General features: G+C 46.7%; 1 protein-coding gene across 1 annotated transcript in view; it reads left to right on the top strand.

Annotated features, from left to right (window-relative positions):
* The window catches only part of tgfbr3 (transforming growth factor, beta receptor III), an 80,534-nt gene that overhangs the window by 42,939 nt on the left and 16,689 nt on the right, over positions 1-20,906 (top strand). The window contains exons 5-10 of the mRNA XM_084436280.1: positions 11,595-11,778; positions 13,873-14,035; positions 14,562-14,709; positions 19,090-19,279; positions 19,814-20,094; positions 20,541-20,696. Of these exons, the coding sequence (XP_084292406.1) occupies positions 11,595-11,778; positions 13,873-14,035; positions 14,562-14,709; positions 19,090-19,279; positions 19,814-20,094; positions 20,541-20,696 (1,122 nt within the window). The remainder of the gene's footprint in view (positions 1-11,594; positions 11,779-13,872; positions 14,036-14,561; positions 14,710-19,089; positions 19,280-19,813; positions 20,095-20,540; positions 20,697-20,906) is intronic.

Genomic DNA, 20,906 nt, shown 5'->3' with positions numbered 1-20,906 from the left:
ACCTCCTTATCCAGGTACCACCTCCTTATCCAGGGACCGCTCCAGACCACCTCCTTATTCAGTGTTGCACAATAGCCGCCAGGAGGCGTCGTTGAGAAAGCAAACTCAATTCGCCTGGCAGTAACTGCCTATATTTTTAAACTAGTAGGCTATATTCTTTATATTGTATTGTGTATATTGTACATGGTATTGTATTGTGTAGGCTATATTTTTTTATCAGATTTTTGACTTGAAATATTACATAATTATTTCGATAAGACTCACTGGCTTAGAAATGCAACCGCTTGACTGTCAATTGCGACTGGATGGCTGCCCATGCAGTCAAATCAAACAAGCTTGACTTTTACTTGGAAGCAGCAAGCTAGCATAACCTGTTTGATGTTATTTAGTTTTGATAACTGGTCAGTTGATATATGTTTGCCCATATTACCTAGCTTACAGCTAGACTTTTCCATCGACCTGCTACACTAGCTCACCACTCGCCAGCAACCAACCTGGACTAGACTATTGCACGCCCCTCCCCCTGTTACCTGTTCATATTCAAATGAGCTGGATGGATGTGTTTCTTAGCCAGCTAATGGATTGTGGGGGAGGGGGGTGCTACTAACGTGAGTAGGTCTCTGAGGTCATCCGACCAGGGTCTCCTGGCGGTGCCCCGGACCAGACTAAAAACTCAGGGTGACAGAGCATTTGAGGCGGTGGCGCCAAGACTCTGGAACGCTCTTCCCCAGGCCCTGAGAGAGCCATCCACTGAACTCATGTTCAAAAAACTTCTTAAGACACACATGTTCAGGCAGGCCTTCGGCCATCTATAACGCCTTGCTGCTCGCAATGTTGTTGTTTTATCTGTTCTGTGTCGTTTTAATCTTGTCTCGTATTGTATTGCCATTTTAATTTATTACTGTAAAGCACTCTGTGCATCCGTGCTGTGAAGAGCGCTATATAAATAAAGCTTACTTACTTACTTACTTACTAACGTTAGCGAGTTCCAGCCACGGCTTCGACCGCTCCATTCCATTTCAAATATTTGCCGGTCTGCCGCAGGTGTTGGGCTGGATTTGATAGTTTGATTGATAGAGGCCAGTCCTGATTTCGATAGCAACTAGCCATGATGGAATGTAGTGCATTTACTGTGCAACATCAACTGTTCAGTTGTCAAAATGAATTGCCAACAAACTGATTATGCTGGCCGCCTATTTTTCCGCTCATCCTCCCTCCGTCCACTGCAGCTGGAGCAAACTAACCAGGCTACTGCTGTTTCTCTCATTCTACTAGACTACTCTCTAGAACTAACCAGGCTACTGCTGTTTCTCTCCTTCTACTAGACTACTCTCTTCAAACTAACCAGGCTACTGCTGTTTCTCTCATTCTACTAGACTACTCACTAGAACTAACCAGGCTACTGCTGTTTCTCTCATTCTACTAGACTACTCTCTTCAAACTAACCAGGCTACTGCTGTTTCTCTCATTCTACTAGACTACTCACTAGAACTAACCAGGCTACTGCTGTTTCTCTCATTCTACTAGACTACTCACTAGAACTAACCAGGCTACTGCTGTTTCTCTCATTCTACTAGACTACTCTCTAGAACTAACCAGGCTACTGCTGTTTCTCTCCTTCTACTAGACTACTCTCTAGAACTAACCAGGCTACTGCTGCTTCTCTCATTCTACTAGACTACTCTCTAGAACTAACCAGACTACTGCTGTTCCTCTCTTTCTACTAGACTACTCTCTAGAACTAACCAGACTACTGCTGTTTCTCTCCTTCTACTAGACTACTCTCTAGAACTAACCAGGCTACTGCTGTTCCTCTCTTTCTACTAGACTACTCTCTAGAACTAACCAGACTACTGCTGTTTCTCTCCTTCTACTAGACTACTCTCTAGAACTAACCAGGCTACTGCTGTTTCTCTCCTTCTACTAGACTACTCTCTAGAACTAACCAGACTACTGCTGCTTCTCTCATTCTACTAGGCTACTAACTTCAAACTCATTACACCTTCAGAACCACCAGACCGATTATAAGTGTTGACCTGGCAATCTGCCCCAAATATTCCAGCCCAGTAGGATAGAGAAACTATCAATTCAAATGCAGACCGACCGTTTGAGATAGAATTGAATAGTAAGGATTTCTTAAGCAAGATACAATAACCTATGAGATCTGGGATAGTCTAGGACAAAACCATGAGTTTAGGAATAGCTACTGCAACTGCAACAATTTTGCCCCTTGGGCAGTTGTGTTTGGGTGTACCTTGAATCGAATAAATGTATCATGGGTTGGTAAATACTGGTTGAAATTAAAGTCTTCACTGGTTTAGTGCTATTTATTGATTGTATATATATAGTTGAAAATAGGGGTTGAACATGTGGGATTTCGGAGTTTCCGGGTTTGAATATAAATAATGAATGAAGTCCGATCAGTTGGTATAATGATAGTCCCTCAAATAACCAATTTTATGTCGGCTACTGTCTCTGCTGTAGCTAATCCAAAAACGCAGTTTGCAATTCAGACCGGTCACACGGAGAATAGTAGCCTATATTAGGCTGTAAACAACGGCAACCAGATAGTCAGAGAAGCCTAGTAGCCTACTGTACTGTAGCAGTGCTCTACTGCCCCTTGTGGTTGCGGGTTGTAATAATTATTTTACCGCCGCTGCCACTGTCGTTGTGGCTCTCGCCACAAAGTGCAGGCGAAGTTGGGATGACTGTATAGATACTGTATGTATTTAACTTGCTGTTGAATACCGCATGTTTTTGGAGCCACCCAAGCCTACCAACGGATTTCACTGGAACCCACGTCTAGGGGCGGATGTGCTCATGTGACTCAGTTCACATGTCCACCCCAGAAGAAGTGGGATCCGCTGTAATCCGTTGACTGTATTGAGGTGACTGTAGTGAGTTAGGCTACAGGTACAGGAGGTCAGTACTTAGTGTTTTCTGGAGTGACAGCGCCGGGCCCTCAGGCGGTCGTTGCTCCATCCTGTCCGCCGTGGGCTGACTGCACACACTGCCGTAACACGCTGCCCAGGAGCTGCTCCTCGTCTCGGGTTCCCTCTCCGCAGGGACGCCTCGTTAACACGCTGCCACGGCACCCAAACACAGCCCAGGGACACGGCCTGCCTACAGACGGGACACCCACTCCTCCACGCTGTCAGCGCTGCCTCTGTCTGTCCTCTCTCTACTCAGACAGACTGCATTCATTAGGGCCAAACAGACAATGAGCGTCAGCCTCGGACACCTCAGCGCGCGCGGAGCCTTCTGGGTCTTGTGTGAGGAGACAGCGCCAGGTCCCGCCTCTTCCTGTCCACTGCTCCCCCACAGAGCTGCGTGGTGGCTGTGACGGTCCCGTACAGATGAACAGAGGCAGGACGACTGGTTTATAGGTCTCAACGCCCCCAGCCCAGATCCTCCCAGCCAGGCTTCCCTCACTCGTGCTCTCCTATGGAGGGGGTGTTTCCTGAGGCTTATTGGGCCCTGAATCAGTCCTACCAGTCCTTGTTTCCTGGTCCCAGTGCTCTGGGGTCCACAGACACAGATGGGCTGCCTGGAACTGCTTAAGAGTTGGTGTCGGCCCTGCTGGACCCTGGCTTGCGCCTTTTAAAATCCCAGAATCCAGGCATTAAGTTGTAAACAATGTTCTGTAACACTCCCTGTCAATCAGCAGGAGTCATGAAAAACATGAGTCTAACATCAGATGAAAGATGGACATGAAAATGAAGCCAAGGTTTCACCAAGGGACGATTATTATTTCTGTTTGGGCTTTATGGCGAAGCTTTGGGGTGTTCTCCTGGCTGCTTTGTTTGAACAGTTTCGATCTGGAACACATCTCTGAAGTCTTTTGATGGGGCACGCTGCTGTTGGAATCTGATGCTGTTTCTGTGTTTGCCAAGTTACTCTTTTTCTGTCTTTTCTTTATTTTATTGCATTAGGATCTGGTTGTAGTCTCTCTCTCTCTCTCTCTCTCTCTCTTTCTCTCCCTATCTGTTTGTTGATTGGAACCATGACCAGCCCGGTACTGGTTTTGGGGAGGCTGAGGTAGGGGGAACGCTCCAGTGTGGCGCTGAGACAGATGGTGTTGCTCCCTGCCAGTTCACGGGACACTCTGCCGCCAGCAGCCAGCGGCTTCGTTAGCTTCCTGCAGCACAACTAGAGCCAACAAATCACCCGCAAAAGCATTTATTACATTCATACAGTATGAGCAGTGAAGTATCGCATGCTCACACTATCTCCCTGCACCTCCCCACCCCAGTAACACCTAGTCATAAAGAAGGTCCTCTGGATGCAGCTTAGTGAGGAGGCAGGGAAGGTTTGCTGCTCAATGATAATTGATGTGAAGCATTTGGCATGGCGTCTTTCCCCATCCTGCACATATGGCAGTAATATGTAGACGCTAGGCAGAAAGGCCACAAAACCACAATGAAATGTGCTTTTAAAAAGCCATGGACCATGCAGGGTACTGGGCAACAGGCTTATGTTATTGTTTCTACTCTCTCTGGAGGAAAAGGGATTTTCTTATGAGAGGTTGAGTATAGTAAGAACTGGAGATTGTGCAATACTGAGTAATTATCGATCATCTTTTTAGAAGTTGAGGTTATATTTTATTCTGGGATGTCCTTCTCACAATGCTCAGCGGTTTATTGCCAGACTGGTGGTGCCATTCCAACAGACCCAGGTCAGAACCTCTCCTCATTTTGTAGTTTGAAAACACCTCTACATCATAATGTCTGTGGGCTGTTGAGCGTACAGTACTGGTCATTGGTGGTGAGCTGTGTTCATTTAGTGAAAGTAGAGTTCTAACTTTGCTTTGCGAAATCTCTGTTGCTTTCACCTCTGCAGACTGGAGCCCAGACAGAGGCCCGGCCCGCTGGCATCGGTTGGACATTAGCTCATCTGGTGAAACAAGCCCAGGACTAATCTTTGTCTGGAGATGTTTGTTACCAGGAATCATAATCAGACATAGGCCTTGGATTTGAGTGTTCAGTGTTAAGACCCTGTTTGTTCACCTCTGTGTACCCCCTTCTGCTCTGTAAGAGAGAGTTTAGATAGGGATTAGGAAGAGATAAGAGTGACAGGAGTAATGACTGTGTACAGACAGTTAAACTGTGCGTTGTACGACTGGTTGGTCCAATGCCTTGCGTGCACATTGACTTACAGACATAAGATGATGCCTTTTAAGTATTGTTGATTGAGATACAACATGGGAGTATAAAATAGGACTTTCAGCTTTGAAATTGTATCACTTTCAAGTAATTCTCCTAAACAGTTTATTGACAGCCATGTGGTCTTGTAAAAGTTGCAAGATGCAATAGTTGCATGATGATGTCAAGTTTATGATCTATACATTACTCATCCACTGTGATTGAAACGTTTGAAGTCTTCTCTCTGTGTTAACTGGGAAGGCAAATACGTTGATCGTTCTTGTTTAGAGAAAGAGGGAGGGGAGGTTCTTTAGGGATCCTAAGTGGGTCTCTTGCTTTCATATTCCCATTTCAAATTCCTGAGGTTTCAAATGCTCTAGAAGGCCTGGAGCTAATTTGGTTTTTCAGGCTTCCCCCCTCTAATTCTTTTAGACTAATTACAGTCGTATTCCCGCAATTAAATTGATAAACTCTGCTGAGCTTGGCAAGGTTTCCAAAAGCAACCCTAAACCCCTTCCTCTCTCTAGTCAAGGCACCTCGGTCGTGTGTACTAAAGCAGCACCAGCTCTGTGGCGTGTACTAAAGCAGCACCACCAGCTCTGTGGCGTGTACTAAAGCAGCACCAGCTCTGTGGCGTGTACTAAAGCAGCACCACCACCTCTGAGGCGTGTACTAAAGCAGCACCACCACCTCTGTGGCGTGTACTAAAGCAGCACCACTACCTCAGTACTAAAGCACAACACACCATCCTTCTCTGCTTCACCTCTCCTGCTTGCTGTAGTTCTGGATATACTAGAGCTCAGAATAAAATCTACGTCCACCTGAATTCTTCGACAGTGTCTGTCTACGTCCTCTCTACTGTATATTTATGATGGTGGGTGACAGGGCCAGGAACACAGAGGAGCATCCAGGGGTCAGACAGATGTTCATACGGCGCAGACGGGATTAAAACCGCTCCGTCTAACGCTGTGAATATCCCAGAGGCACGTGTGACTCTCTTTTATCACACAAACATGCCTTCAATTATGGGACAGCGTTAAGACCTACAGTATATACTCTAAAATACGTGTCCTCCTTCGCTTCAGCGAGAAGCTCCACCCTCTCTGGCCAGCTTAGTGTTGTGATTGAATGTTTTAATTGTGTCTGCCAGCGCGTCTCAGCTGCCCCATGCATGCAGATAGGATACCTTGGGAATAAGAAAAACAAGCATGGAACTATAATGAGCTAGGCTGTCTAGACCGCGTGCTGGGACTCCCAGACTTGTGCGCTAGGTTTTTCAGCACATGTGAATGTTTATCTCTCTGAAATGAAGCATATGGGTCGAGCTCCATTAAACGCCAAAGGGGTGGTCTCTTCTCCGCACGCCCGGCCCTGCCAAGTCCTAGCTGCCCCGAACTGCCAGAAAACAAATCAGCACTTCGTTGCGGGCTCCGCACATTTTAAGACCGCTCCCTCATTTTCTTTATTTGTCCCTGCGTGTCAGAGCCTGGGCTTTTGTGCTCTTGCACCCTGATACCTAACTTAAAGGAGCATGACAACTTTTTCTGAAATTCGCTTATTTGCCATCTTCCCCAGAATAAGACGAGAAGATCCGTACCCTTCTCTTCTCTGTGCGTGCAGTTACTGCTGTATGAAGGATTTTATATTGGAACTATTTCCTCCTTGCCGGACCACAGCTGCCTGGGCGCAGTGATACGCAGTGCCTGGGCGCAGTGATACGCAGTGCCTGGGCGCAGTGATACGCAGTGCCTGGGCGTAGTGATACGCAGTGCCTGGGCGCAGTGATACGCAGTGACTGGGCGCAGTGATACGCAGTGACTGGGCGCAGTGATAGTGCGCAACACCTCAAAAGCCCCGTTGTAACTTCTGTCAACAAACACGGCGCCCAGACAGCGGTGGGTCGGGACTCGGCAAGAAGAAAATAGTTCCCAGTATGTATCTGAGATGTCTCGTATACATAACATTATTATTTCTATACGTGGTAAATACACAAGTCACAACATGTAAATAATAAAGTTTTGGAGTTGTTGAAAAGTGTATTTCGTCACTTTTGAAGGAGCTACTGTAGGCTAACTGGTTTAAACCACTTCCAATGATTGTGGCTAAGCTAGGCTAACGGCGTGTACCAGGCGTGCTTCCTACTGAATGCTCAGAGAGGAGAAGGGTATGTACTGTATCTTCTTGTCTGACTCTGGAAAAAATGGCAAATGAGCAAATTTCCCGAAAGGTTGGCATGCTCCTTTAAGAAAGTTTGTTTAGCTGATCAATAGGATATTCCTAGGTATTCTCCTCATATACGTAACTGATTTCAACACTGGAAAACACGCAAATCAAAACATCCATTCAATTTCAAAAAAAAAAAAATTTTTAACTGTTCAAAATGCACCTGTTCAGACAGGCTTTTGGCTGCTAGTAGCTCTGATTGCTGAGTTTGGTATCGTCTGTTGTTTCTATGTTGTTGTGGTTCTCCTTACCTGTGTATTCATCTCTTACTGCCCTGCACTCTGTATTAATCTCTCTCTTACTGCACTGCACTCTGTATTAATCTCTCTCTTACTGCCCTGCACTCTGTATTAATCTCTCTCTTACTGCCCTGCACTCTGTATTAATCTCTCTCTTACTGCCCTGCACTCTGTATTAATCTCTCTCTTACTGCCCTGCACTCTGTATTAATCTCTCTCTTACTGCCCTGCACTCTGTATTAATCCTCTCTTACTGCCCTGCACTCTGTATTAATCTCTCTCTTACTGCCCTGCACTCTGTATTAATCTCTTACTGCCCTGCACTCTGTATTAATCTCTTACTGCCCCGCACTCTGTATTAATCTCTCTCTTACTGCCCTGCACTCTGTATTAATCTCTCTCTTACTGCCCTGCACTCTGTATTAATCTCTCTCTTACTGCCCTGCACTCTGTATTAATCTCTTACTGCACGGCACTCTGTATTAATCTCTCTCTTACTGCCCTGCACTCTGTATTAATCTCTCTCTTACTGCCCTGCACTCTGTATTAATCTCTCTCTTACTGCCCTGCACTCTGTATTAATCTCTTACTGCACTGCACTCTGTATTAATCTCTTACTGCACTGCACTCTGTATTGCATCACACCTTGTATGTCATTGCACTTTAACTTTGCTTTTTTATATTGTTTTTAATCTGCGTTTTTAATCCCTGTGCATCTGTGCTGTGAAGAGCGCTATACAAATAAAGTTTTACTTACTTACTTACTTACTTACTTAAAGTGGCCTCACACATGGTTATATAATGGAGTCCCTGTCATTTGACTGAAGAGACAATGGATTGTTATATGCCAGAACCAGCTGATCAGATTACTGGACACTGGAAATACTCAGAACTGACAGAATTACAGTAATACAATTGGTCTCTTTTCTCCTTGTATGTCTGTGCATGCGTGTGTGTGCTTGTGTGTGTGTGTGTGTGTGCGTGTGTGTGTGTGTGTGTGTGTGCGTGTGTGTATGTGTGTGTGTGCGCGTGTGTGTGTGTACAGTATGCCTCTCGCAAGACATCCCTCAGATTACTCCAGCTGCAGCCATTTTGAGAAAGCCCTGCACTCCTGTGATGACGCACAATAACACATTATATAAACAGTAGAAACCAAACACCTTATTGTGTAAGAAGACCATGTGTGAAAATACCAGGGCACATTTCAAGGGGCCTTGAAATAACGAATGGGACAGAGTGTGAAGGATGGGTTTTGGCAATGTTTAGATAGAAGGTTTAATTTGGGAAAGGTCTGGTCTTATTTTTGGTTTGCCTGCAGACTGTGTTTTATGGTCTCACTTTTTTATCCTCGTAAAAGTGGATGAGCATATCAATACAGGGTTGAATTTTATGTGCATATCTTTATCAACAAAGAAGTCATTGTAAGAAGAAGCCCTGAAAACCCGCTCCATGAATCAAAGAGAAAAAAACTGTCACTAAATCATCTCAGGTTTGACTGTTTAGTCCAACACTTAAAAAAAAACCTTCACTTTAAAAAGGCAATAGTCAAGATAGTGATTAGTCACTATTAGTGATTAGTTATTCAAGACTAATCATTAAAATAAATAAATAAATGAATAAATAAATAAAAACATTCACAGAGGTTTTAGAAAGGTGCAGAATAAAAAATATGGCCCCCGTCTCCCCAATTTTTTATTTATTATGAATTTAAATATTTTTGACGGGTGCAAAATAAATAGTAAGTACGGTAAGTACATTTTATTAATAGCGCACCTTTCACAGACAGGGCTCACAAAGTGCTTCATTAAACATCAGTAAATAAAGACAATGACAAAAAGCACAAAAAACAAGGACAAGGAAACACATAAAGAACACAGGAGGCTAGAAAAAGTCTAGACTGAAAAAAAAAGTCTTTAGCTGACTTTTAAAAGAGTCAACAGAGGCCACAGAATGTAGGTCAATGGAAGAGCGTTCCACAGCCCAGGAACCACGACTTCCAAGGCTCGGTCACCTTTAGCAGGGGACAACCAACAGGCCCTGGTCACACGACCTGAGGGACCTGCTTGTGATGTAGGACCTGAGGGACCTGCTTGTGATGTAGGGGTGGAGCACCCTGGTCACACGACCTGAGGGACCTGCTTGTGATGTAGGACCTGAGGGACCTGCTTGTGATGTCGGGGTGCAGCACCCTGGTCACACGACCTGAAGGACCTGCTTGTGATGTCGGGGTGCAGCAGGTCACAGATCTACATGCAGAGCGCTAAAAGTGATGACAAGTACCTTGAAACTGACTCTCTGGACTTAGTGAGTAGCCTTGCAGCAGCATTTTGGACCATTTGTAGACGGTAAAGATATGTACTGTTGAAAATCATCAGCACTCCAGTGATAGGAGACATCTTTAGATTTGCTAATAATCAGTCCTAAGGGAAGCAGATATAAAGCAAACAAGATAGGACACAGAACAGAGCCCTGTGGAATACCACAGGACTGAGTAGCAGATTCAGACATATGGGGACCAACTGACACAGAGACAAACCTATGCTTATGTCCTATGTCCTAAATGTTTTGTTTACCTCTGTTTGAGATGTCTAAGGTTTGGTTCCCACCTCTAACAAGACTTGTGAGCCAGTAGTATTACGACCTTTAGATTAGCTTTGTAGAAGCGTGTTGTTTTACTAGGTGCTTGTAAAGATAAGAACTACTGTTCTCAAATGGATAAAGCTCTCACACCTGCACATATTGTAGACTACACTACAGTATTGCGTAGGCTAGTGATTGATTAATTCATTGTGCCACCTTAAGGCGCCACCTTAAGCTTGGGCGACGTTGGACCATACAGGAAATCTGTCTGCTATTAAGTCTGCCATTAAGACAGGGCACACAAACCTGAATCCTATTTATCAGAGAAGGGTTACCAATTAACAGGTACATAAAGGTACAGGGCCAAGGAAATACAATGCCTGAAGAGTAAGATATAATGCGATGATAAGATGTTACAATACAATTTTTCAAGACATAACAATAACAGATTACCACACACAATGGAAAGAAACCTCTTTCAATATACTGTATATATGCAAAATACAGCAGTAAACTAATATACATATAATATATATCTACTTAAATATATATACACACACATATATATACAGTATAGGGTCGCTGGCATCTTTGAAGAGGACTTTTCATCCCTCGCCTGATTGCACTTTTGTGTTCAATAATCCTTGTTTTTACGTGTGTAGTTTTACCATAGAAAACCACATGGGCAGGAAATTTGGAATAATTTGAAATAAAATGGAATAATGTCAAATAAATTGCATTGTTATATTTTGTAAAGCATAATTTATACCCTTTCTCAAGCTACCTCCATTTCGCTAGGAAAATTCCAAGACTATACTAATTGATTCCAACATACAGTATTCTGTTTCTGGCCGCTTGTTAGGGGAACTGAGCAGAGACCAATCAGCTCTGTTCTGTTTTTCATAGCGCGATGATAGTTTGAGAAAATTAAAAAAAAAAAAACATTTCTATACTTTGTGGAAAGAAGCAGCCACAGGCACCATACTGTAGGTATAAAATATATCACTCTTAAAAATGCTCCCAGGAACGCAGCTCACAGCGTGGTCTAGAGGAGGCAGAGCTTTAAAACGACACTGGAGAATCTAGTATGTTGAAAAACTACATGCCAATAAACAGATTCTGATTTTCATTCTGTTTCTGAATCGAGACCACCCACTTGCGACGTTGTATTGATGCAAGTCAAAGTACAAGAAGTATTAGGTGTCACAATCTGGGGCTCGATTTGTTCCATCACAGCATAAATATAATGGAAGATTCCACAGTAACCTATCACGTTCCTTCTGGAGATCTGTGGAATTCCTGCCCCAAGCCCTCTCTACCCCAGATGACAGCAGATAGAGGCAGGATTGATGTTCTTCTCTGGGCCTCCTGATTTACTGTCTCTACCACCGCTCTCTCTCTGCTCCTCCAGGTATCCGAGGGCTCGGAGGTCCGCTTCCAGCCAGGGAACTTCTCCCTCAACTGCCTTGTCCTAAAGGAGAACCTTCCCCATGGCAACGAGCACCTCCTCACCTGGGCGCAGAAGAAGTACCGAGCGGTCACCTCCTTCTCCGAGCTCAAGATCGCCCAGGACATCTACATTAAAGTAGGAGAAGGTGAGTTCACTCAGGGAGGGAACATCAGACCCCGCTGCTCCAGATCCTATCGTACCGTAGTTCTCATACACATTTGGTGCCTGGGGAGAGTTTTACACTTTTACACAAACTGTATATTTTTGCTGCTCTTGACTGACCTTTTATTCCTCAGTTAACCCTAATCAGGGGTCTACCTGTGGTAATTCATTCTCAATGGAGCCCATTGACGGTCTCTGGAGTTACTGGGCCCAGGAGTAATAAAACAGTCCCAGAGAGGCACAGCTAACACGCTCTGGGCTCTAAGTCTCCCTGGCTAGCTTTCAGTTCCATTTAAAAAGAACATAGACTTGGCCCCACTTTTTTCTTTTACTTCGTAATCAGCCGCTTTCCTTCTTGTCACTTTCTTCTTTGCCCATGTGCCCAAAGCCAGTGGATTTAGGAAGAAGTGACTGATGGAAATGCCTAGTAAATTTTGTGGAAATGCTCCCCTGATTGCTAGCTTGTGTGCGGGTCTCCTGCGAAACATAAGGCCCAACAGACCATACAGTCCAATATGAGCTAAATAAATGAGTGACACAGATACAGTAGGAATACAACAATGGTGACATTAAGACTGAGAAACTAAGACGATTTTAGCCACGTTTGAGCTTGAGTTTGTAGTAAACTGTTGAAGGCACTAATGAGTTTAGCAAATGTGAGCTGCTCCTTGATAACAGTGAGTGGAAACGAAGTGTCAGGGGTGAGCAGAACCAGACAGAGCAGAGAGAGCAGCCTCTCCAAGCTCTCCAGCAGGCAGAGAGAGCAGCCTCTCCACGCTCTCCAGCAGGCAGAGAGAGCAGCCTCTCCACGCTCTCCAGCAGGCAGAGAGAGCAGCCTCCAGCAGGCAGAGAGAGCAGCCTCTCCAGCAGGCAGAGAGAGCAGCCTCCAGCAGGCAGAGAGAACAGCCTCTCCACGCTCTCCAGCAGGCAGAGAGAGCAGCCTCTCCACGCTCTCCAGCAGGCAGAGAGAGCAGCCTCTCCACGCTCTCCAGCAGGCAGAGAGAGCAGCCTCTCCACGCTCTCCAGCAGGCAGAGAGAGCAGCCTCCAGCAGGCAGAGAGAGCAGCCTCTCCAGCAGGCAGAGAGAGCAGCCTCTCCACGCTCTCCAGCAGGCAGAGAGAGCAGCCTCCAGCAGGCAGAGAGAGCAGCCTCTCCACGCTGGTTCTTAAGTGAGGGAAGAGGCGCAGGGTCTTCCTCCAGGGAGGCTGTGATTGATCCACATACGTGTTCAAACCAGAGACTCATCCTTCACCCCCCCCTGGTCGTTTATAACCCGTACCGACAGCATGTCCAACTTCATAATATGTCAACCTTCAGACAGGGACACCTCTTTTTTAATGAGCATCTTTCACTGACAAAAAGAAACCGCAGAACGAGTGTCGGGAGGGGAGTAATGGCTCAATTACTGCCAGGTATGTCTGCCTCGTGTTCCCGGTTGCTGCGGAGTGGTTGCTTAGCCTGGAAGCGTTTGGCCTCTGTCATTAGTGTGGTTTGGCGAAGGCCCAACATACAATGTTTACCTCAACACGAGAACCCGAGCTTCCTAGTCTCTTCTCTGTCTCGTGCCTTTTCGTGAGGCTGGACAGACTTCCGCTTTGTTTCCTACGCGGCCCACAGTCAGATCCTCTCCTCAGCTTCAAAGTGCCATGAGGAGTCCAGAGAACAAGGTGCCAACCCTTCAGTTTGTATTCTCTAAACTGCTGTCCAAGATTCTGTTCGCCAAATAAGGAAGCATCTGTCTTCTGTTTTCTCCAAGTAAGGAGAGGCGGGCTAAACTTTTCATGTTCTGTACAAGACATAGGATTGCAATTGGCAGTTGGTGAACATAAAAAAAATAGATTGGATGAAATAAATAAGATGTTGAACAGCACACACTGGGAAAGCAGGCTGGGGTGACTGATGTTTTTATGAATACTATTGTTCACAGTGTTCTGACAAAATATGTGGCCTTTTCCCAACCAAAGTGAAAAGAGATGTTTACTCAATGTGGAATCTATTACAACAGTTTTATGCCCCCCAAAAACTGCCACTCTGCAATGTGAAATGGAGACATGAATTACATTCTGACCCTCTTTCAGATCCTGTGTTTTCTGACACATGCAAGATTGACAACAAGTTCCTGTCGCTGAACTACTTGGCTGGTTATGTGCAAGCGCAGCCGTCCAAGGGCTGCATTCTCTCTGGTCCCGACCACGACCAGGAGGTCCACATCATCGAGCTGCAAGCCCCGAACTCCAGCAGGTAGAGTAACCAACAGAACCACAGGACCAAACCAACGTCCGAGTCAAGGCTAGGTGGACAGGTTGCTCAAGATACTCTTGCTGATGTCTTTGGAGTTTGTTTTGAATACGGCGCGGGGGACGAGGGGTGGGGGGGGGGGCGGGGGCGTGATATTGACTGCAGACTTAAGTCAGTATCTTGGGGCTGCCAGGTAATGGCCTCACTCCCTCCCGCTGGAGCCATTACTCTGCATACGCAGTAGAGCCCAACTATCTGGGTCATGATGTATTTCACCAGAGCGCTATGTGGTCTGCAGAGCTCATGTCCTCCTCTCTCTGGGAAGGCATCCCGTTTTTTAATCAGTTGGCCAGACAGAGGAGCCATGTTAATACCAAGTGTATCTGGGCCTTCCAAAGATTCTTATGGCTCTCTTGCTTGCCCACCTCTCTCTCTCTCTCTCTCTCTCTCTCCCTCTCTCTCTCTCTCTCTCTCTCTCTCTCTCCCTCTCTCTCTCCCTCTCTCTCTCTCTCCCTGTGCTCCTGAGCAGTGCCTTCCAGGTGGATGTGATAGTGGATCTACGACCGCTGGAGGCGGACGGACCTCTGCATCGAGACATCGTCCTGCTGCTCAAGTGTGACAAGTCTGTCAACTGGGTCATCAAGGCCCACAGCATCATAGGCAGACTGGACGTGGTGGTAAGTTGGGACAAAGACAGCCTCTCTAATTAGGAGAGCCCCTTCATCCCAGATTAGAGACATTATTTACGGACATGAGTTCGTGTTCGCCGCCTTTCGCCGGCCAGATTCTTTCTTTGTCTTGGCGTGCACATCACAGCGGCAGCAGTGGCGAGATGGTCACAGGCAGACGAGTCATGTCACAACACACGGCTGTACTGGTACGACAGACAGACAGGCAGACAGACAGACAGACAAACAGACAGACAGACAGACAGGCAGCCAGGCAGGCAGGCAGGCAGGCAGGCAGGCAGGCAGGCAGGCAGGCAGGCAGGCAGGCAGACAGACAGGCAGGCAGACAGACAGACAGGCTGACAGACAGACAGACAGACAGACAGACAGACAGGCAGGCAGGCAGACAGACAGACAGACAGACAGACAGACAGACAGACAGACAGACAGACAGACAGACAGCGGATGTCACCACTTTGCGGCGCTGGTCATTTGTCACAATCCGAGGCATGTTGAAGCGGCACCTGGCCCCTTCCTGCAGGGGGGGGGGGGGGGGGGTCGCAGGGATGAACTGTGAAATGTCATCCTGACAGCTCCAGGGTTGTCATCGTATCGAATGAGCTGACGGGTGGGAGGAGGGGGGGGGGCGTGTTCATAGGCGAGGCTCACCACAGTGTTTTTATTGTGAGCGTAGTCTGACCTGTTCATCCATCATAACATGAATTATGAGCCCTGCTGGCCTCAGGCTCTCTCTGTTTCTACGGTTACACCAGGCATGAGTGCTTTGGATCCTATCACAGTACAACACAATCATTCCCCAAATACTGTCATATATCACAGACTGGCTGCTTGTCTGTAGAACAGAAAACATGTTAGGTTTGTTTTACATTGACATACCCTCAAACTGCCAGCATATGAGGCATACTCAAAGATAGGATAGATGGGTTTAGGTAGCTACAGTAGATGGGGAATTGGAATCAGTCCAATGACCATATTTGTGCTGTGGATGGAATGTTAAGCTCTGTCTTAGTGAAGCTGAGAAAGAATGTGTTTGTTAAAAACTGAAAGAGTCATTTTAACATGAAGTGGTGATAGACCAGTCTAACAAACACACCATCGGACCCGTACTACAGAAGACATAATCTGGTAAGGTTACTGGACAGAATGTACGCCTGCGAGATTAGGATGGTTTTCAGAGGCTAACAATTAGGTACCGTAGATCTAAACCCAGGGGGCCGTGCGGTGCTGAGCTCTGTGGAGGTGAGCTGTGGGTCCCAGGGGGCCGTGCGGTGCTCTGTGGAGGTGAGCTGTGGGTCCCAGGGGGCCGTGCGGTGCTCTGTGGGTCCCAGGGGGCCGTGCGGTGCTGAGCTCTGTGGAGGTGAGCTGTGAGTCCCAGGGTTCCCACACTCTGTAATGCTGATCTTCCTGTGGGCGGGTGCCAGCCATGACGCTGCACTTCTACGCGGCAGGCGGGCGCAGCCTGTTTGCACAGCTGTCCTGTCACTGCACTGAATCAATCAGGTCAGCAGTGCTACTCTACACTACGCTAACAGCAACACAAGGGAAGTGACTGGAAACACATGGCAGGGCTGCTGACTGTATACTATGAGTATGAGTGCAGGCCAGGGCCACAGAGACTGCGTACTGTACACACACCAGCACACTGTGTTGATGCGTGGCTCAATGGATCAGAACTTGGTTATTTTTCCTTTATATTGTATAATATCAAATCAAATCAAACTTTATTTGTATAGCAGGTCCCACCCCTACATATTCTAGCCGGAAGCAAAAAAAACTGACTGACCTGGGGGCCAGAAAAGTGAGCTGTAAAAATTCTTCCCTGACCCCTCTCAACGAGACAATCGGGCAAGCTCCTGGAAAATGTTTGTCTGTTGGTTAAGAATATATACAGAGCAGTAAACATGGCCTAAATACTTCATAAGAGAGACATGACTAACAGTAGAGTGCACAAATAGTTACAGAGAAGTTATATTATATGTTAGCTATCCCTGTAGTCTCTAATATGATATTCAAGTGAATCATTTAACGAAGCACAGTAACTTCTCAAAGCTCATAGACAATGTCGCAAAGCAGAGGTGGGGAAACAGAAAGCAGAGCACCAAGGGTAAAAAGGGGTGGGGTTGGATGGATAGGGACAGCTGACGACAGTGTGGGAAGGAGCTAGTCACAAGGAGGCAGGGGGCCTTTCCAGGAGCCATAAGGTGGACTTTGGCCGAGGATAGGGGGGGGGGGGGGGGGGGGCTGTGTCCTGCAGGAGTCAGGGGGGTCCACAGGACCTGTTTAGAGTATAAGAGGGAGAGACACTAGGGAGGAGGACAGGGTTAGTGGCTGTACTGGACATCCTTAGCAGACACGGGGGTATCTATCGGACTCAGGGTGGTCTGCGGGTGACAGTGGGGCATCGACTGGACCTGGTTAGAAGATAGGAGGGAGAGAGAGAGGCACTAGGGAGAGGGGAGGCAGAAAAGGGTTAGTAGCACGCAGAGCCATAAAAGCAACACAGATATGAAAACAGAACGTGCCAGTTGCAGGGCAATCTAAATATACACACAGTGCATAACAGGATATACTCCAATGTATACAGAGGATTCACAAGCAGGCTGGAGGCGGCCTTTCTGTGTCTCTAGGTCCTGGCTAGTGATTGTAGGCTAGGCTGAAAAGGTACGTCTTGATCTCGCTTAAAGATTTCCATTGTTTCAGCCCTTCTTAGGCACTCTGGCAAGGTGGTCCAGAGGTTGGGGGCATAGAAACTGAAAGCTGCCTCTCCGTGTTTCTTGGTCCTGGCTTTTGGAACTGTCAGGAGTTCAGTACCTGAGGATCTGAGTGGTCTGTTGGGCATGTACCTGACAAGCATGTCTGAAATGTATTCAGGCGTGCGACTCTGGAGAGATTTATAGACTAATAAGTATTTTAAAGTCTAAAGTATTTTAAAGTCTATTCTAGAGTTGACAGGTAACCAGTGTAGTGATTTTAAGGTTGGTGTGATGTGTGCCCTCCATCTAGTCTTAGTGAGGACTCGTGCGGCAGCATTCTGTATCATTTGTAGTTTAGAGATTGCTTTCTTTGGTAGGCCTGATAGTAGAGCATTGCAGTAGTCCAGCCTGCTTGTGATGAAAGCATGCATTAGTCTTTCAGTGTCAGCCTGAGAGAGAAACGTTGCACCTTGACACCTATTCTTGATGTGGGTTTCGAAATTAAGATCTGAGTCAAGTATGGCACCTAGGTTTTTAACCTGGCATTTGGTGTCAATTGTCAGTTTTTACACGTGCCGTTTCTCTCTTTCAGCTTTTTCACCAATGATCAGTACTTCTGTTTTATCTTGGTTTAGCTGGAAGAAATTATGTGACATTCATACATTAATATCCGTAATACACTTAACAAGGCAGTCAATCGAGCTGTAAATACTGGGTGTTACAGAAATATAGAGTTGGGTATCATCTGCATAGCTATGGTAGCTAATGTTGTGCCTCCTGATGACACTGCCAAGGGGCAGCATGCACAGGCTGAAGAGTAGAGGTCCTAGGATGGATCCTTGAGGCACCCCACAGGTCATAGTTTCTGGTCCACAGTATGTGTACACAGTCGTTAAACTGTAGGAATGCATTTACAGTGTTTGTGTGTGTGTGTGTGTGTGTGTGTGTGCCTAAGTGTGAGTATCCATCTTTAGTAAACAAACAGCCAGTGTAGCAGAGAGCTCAGGAGAATGTCAGATATATTTGTGATATGATAGCCTCGTAAAATCAAAGCCGAGCTACTGTTGGAGGATTGGCCCCAGAGCTGCTCCGGGCCAGGACACAGTGGATCTGTGGGAAATGGCTATGAGAAGGGATTAGAGCTCCCTCACATTACCAGCACGGAGAAGCGGGGAACTAATGAGGAATTCTGGGTAAATCTGACACATTAAGAGTCCCATCAGTGATCAGGCTATGACACGCAGCCCCTGAGTCTGCCCCCGCCACTTTCCACGAGGAGGCCTGATAAAATGTAAAAAAGTATAAATGACTTTCAAGAAATGAAAGCGAATATTTTGCAACTTTCATTGTGGGTTTTGGTCATGGCAGCCTCTGAAGCTGACGGGTACATTTACAGAGAGACACAGGAAGTGAAACCACATTAAAGGTAAAGATTACTGGTGACGGCTGCTGACTTGAAAGGAAAAAGTGTGTAGCCTACTTTGGTGTTTGTGAGACGGTGTCTGTGATGTGGTCAGAACTTCACGGCCCATAGATACTGTAGAAAGTAGAGCAGGGCTTTCCGTTGTTGTAACGGTAACTGATGCGGCTGACGAAAAAGTGAAAAACGGTGAAAAAGACACGCTAAGCTGGTTTCACATGTACTGTACGTCTGTGGGATTCTTGTCTCTTCCAGACACCGGACACTGTGGGTTTGAACTCCAACACTGAGAGGCTGATGCAGGTGTCCACCACGCCCAGGCAGCACCTGCCCTCGGGGTCCCAGGCCCTGATCAAGTGGGCTGAGGATCACGGCTACAGCCCCGTCACCTCCTACACCAGCACCCCCGTGGCCAACCACTTCAACCTGCGCCTCCGAGAGCCTGGTAAGCTCAGCCAGGACTGCTCTAAGATGGTCAATGGTAAATGGACTGCACTTAAATGGTGCTTTTGTCCAAAGTGCAATGAAGACCTCTCATTCACCCATTCACACATACACACACACACACATACACACACCAATGGCGGCAGCTGCCATGCAAGGTGCTAACCTGCTCATTGGGAGCATCTACCTCTTGAGCAACAGCTGCCCCTCACTCTACACTCTTACCTATTCATGTATAGTGTACTGTTGAATAAACAAAGAGTATACTAGTATATATATATTATAATAAGCATTGATTTGTTACTCTTAACACTGAACAGAGGACATGTCTTAAGTAAATACGATGCTCACTGATATTAAATGACTGAAATCGCACATTATCGCCATCACTTATGCGCCATGTTCTCTGTCCATATAAAGAGACGAGCGTGAAATTGAGGAGCAGGTTCACTGTCTCTGCTCTGTGCAGTTTCCATGCTTGTAAAACCACCAGGCCTGTTAAGGATTTTAACGGTGGCCTGTTTGTGACTTCCAGATGTGGGGGACCTTCCGGAGAGCATGTTCCCCCCAGAGCTCTCTATCCTGAGGGATACCAGCCCCTTCCCGGGCCCCGGGGCCTCTCCCCCGCGCTCCGGCCTGCCCTTCCCCTTCCTGCCCATGGAGCAGGGCCTGCCCTACCTGCTGCCCCCCTCCCTGGACGAGCGGCCGTGGCTGGGCGGCGAGCCCGAGGAGCAGCAGGGCGTCCTGAGTGTGGGCATCACGGTGCAGTGCGAGGAGAGCAGGATGGTGGTCAGCGTCGACAAGGAGAGCCTGCAGGTGAGCGGGAGGTGCCGCCCCGATGCTCTTCGATGGAGAAAAGCACCTCGTTGAGATGTTGTGGTGTTGTGTTGTGTTGTGTTGTGTTGTTGTGTTGTGTTGTGAGATGCCAGCCCCCCTCAACTGACACTGGCTGGCATTGAACTGGGTCTGTTTTCCCCGACTGTGTGTGCCAGTGCCAAACACTGGGCACTTGAACACAGGAAGAACACAATAGACCACATTACAGTGTGGAGAAACCCACAGGCAGTAATTAGGAATAGCTGGTTGGAGTTGGATCATCTAGTGGGATCCGTTTCTTCCTGGGAACTTTACAGTACACAGAAGCACTCTATGCGCTGAAGTAATGTCATACTGATTTAGACATTCAGAACATTTTGATATGAGTTAGTTATGAGCTGATAAAAGTTTTTTTCAATTCCATAGATTGCTTTTTCTTTCCTCAGGCTAATGGTTTCAGCAATGCCAACCTCACTCTCCAAGACCCAGAGTGCAAAGCAACAGTCAACACTACCCACTACACGCTAGAGACCCCCCTGACCGGCTGCCAGACCACCATCTACCCCATGCACCACAGCCCGGCCATCCTCTACCTAAACTCTGTGAGTACAGCACCTACACTATCAACACACCCAGCCTAGTTATCATCCATACACCACTTCCCTAATGTGTGCGACAGTACGTGTATCATTATCATTAACATGGAATGCATGGTGTACTCTCACTAACAAGCAAGGATGAATCACTTCCTCACACATCTATTGAAATCATTTGGGAGGACATTTAGAACAACACATTTCAGTCCAGGGCAG

This window comes from Borostomias antarcticus, assembly GCF_949987555.1.
Source record: "Borostomias antarcticus genome assembly, chromosome: 3".
Classification (NCBI taxonomy): Eukaryota; Metazoa; Chordata; class Actinopteri; order Stomiiformes; family Stomiidae; genus Borostomias; species Borostomias antarcticus.
Note: the sequence above shows the minus strand (reverse complement) of the source record. Positions and strands in the feature narration are given on the sequence as shown.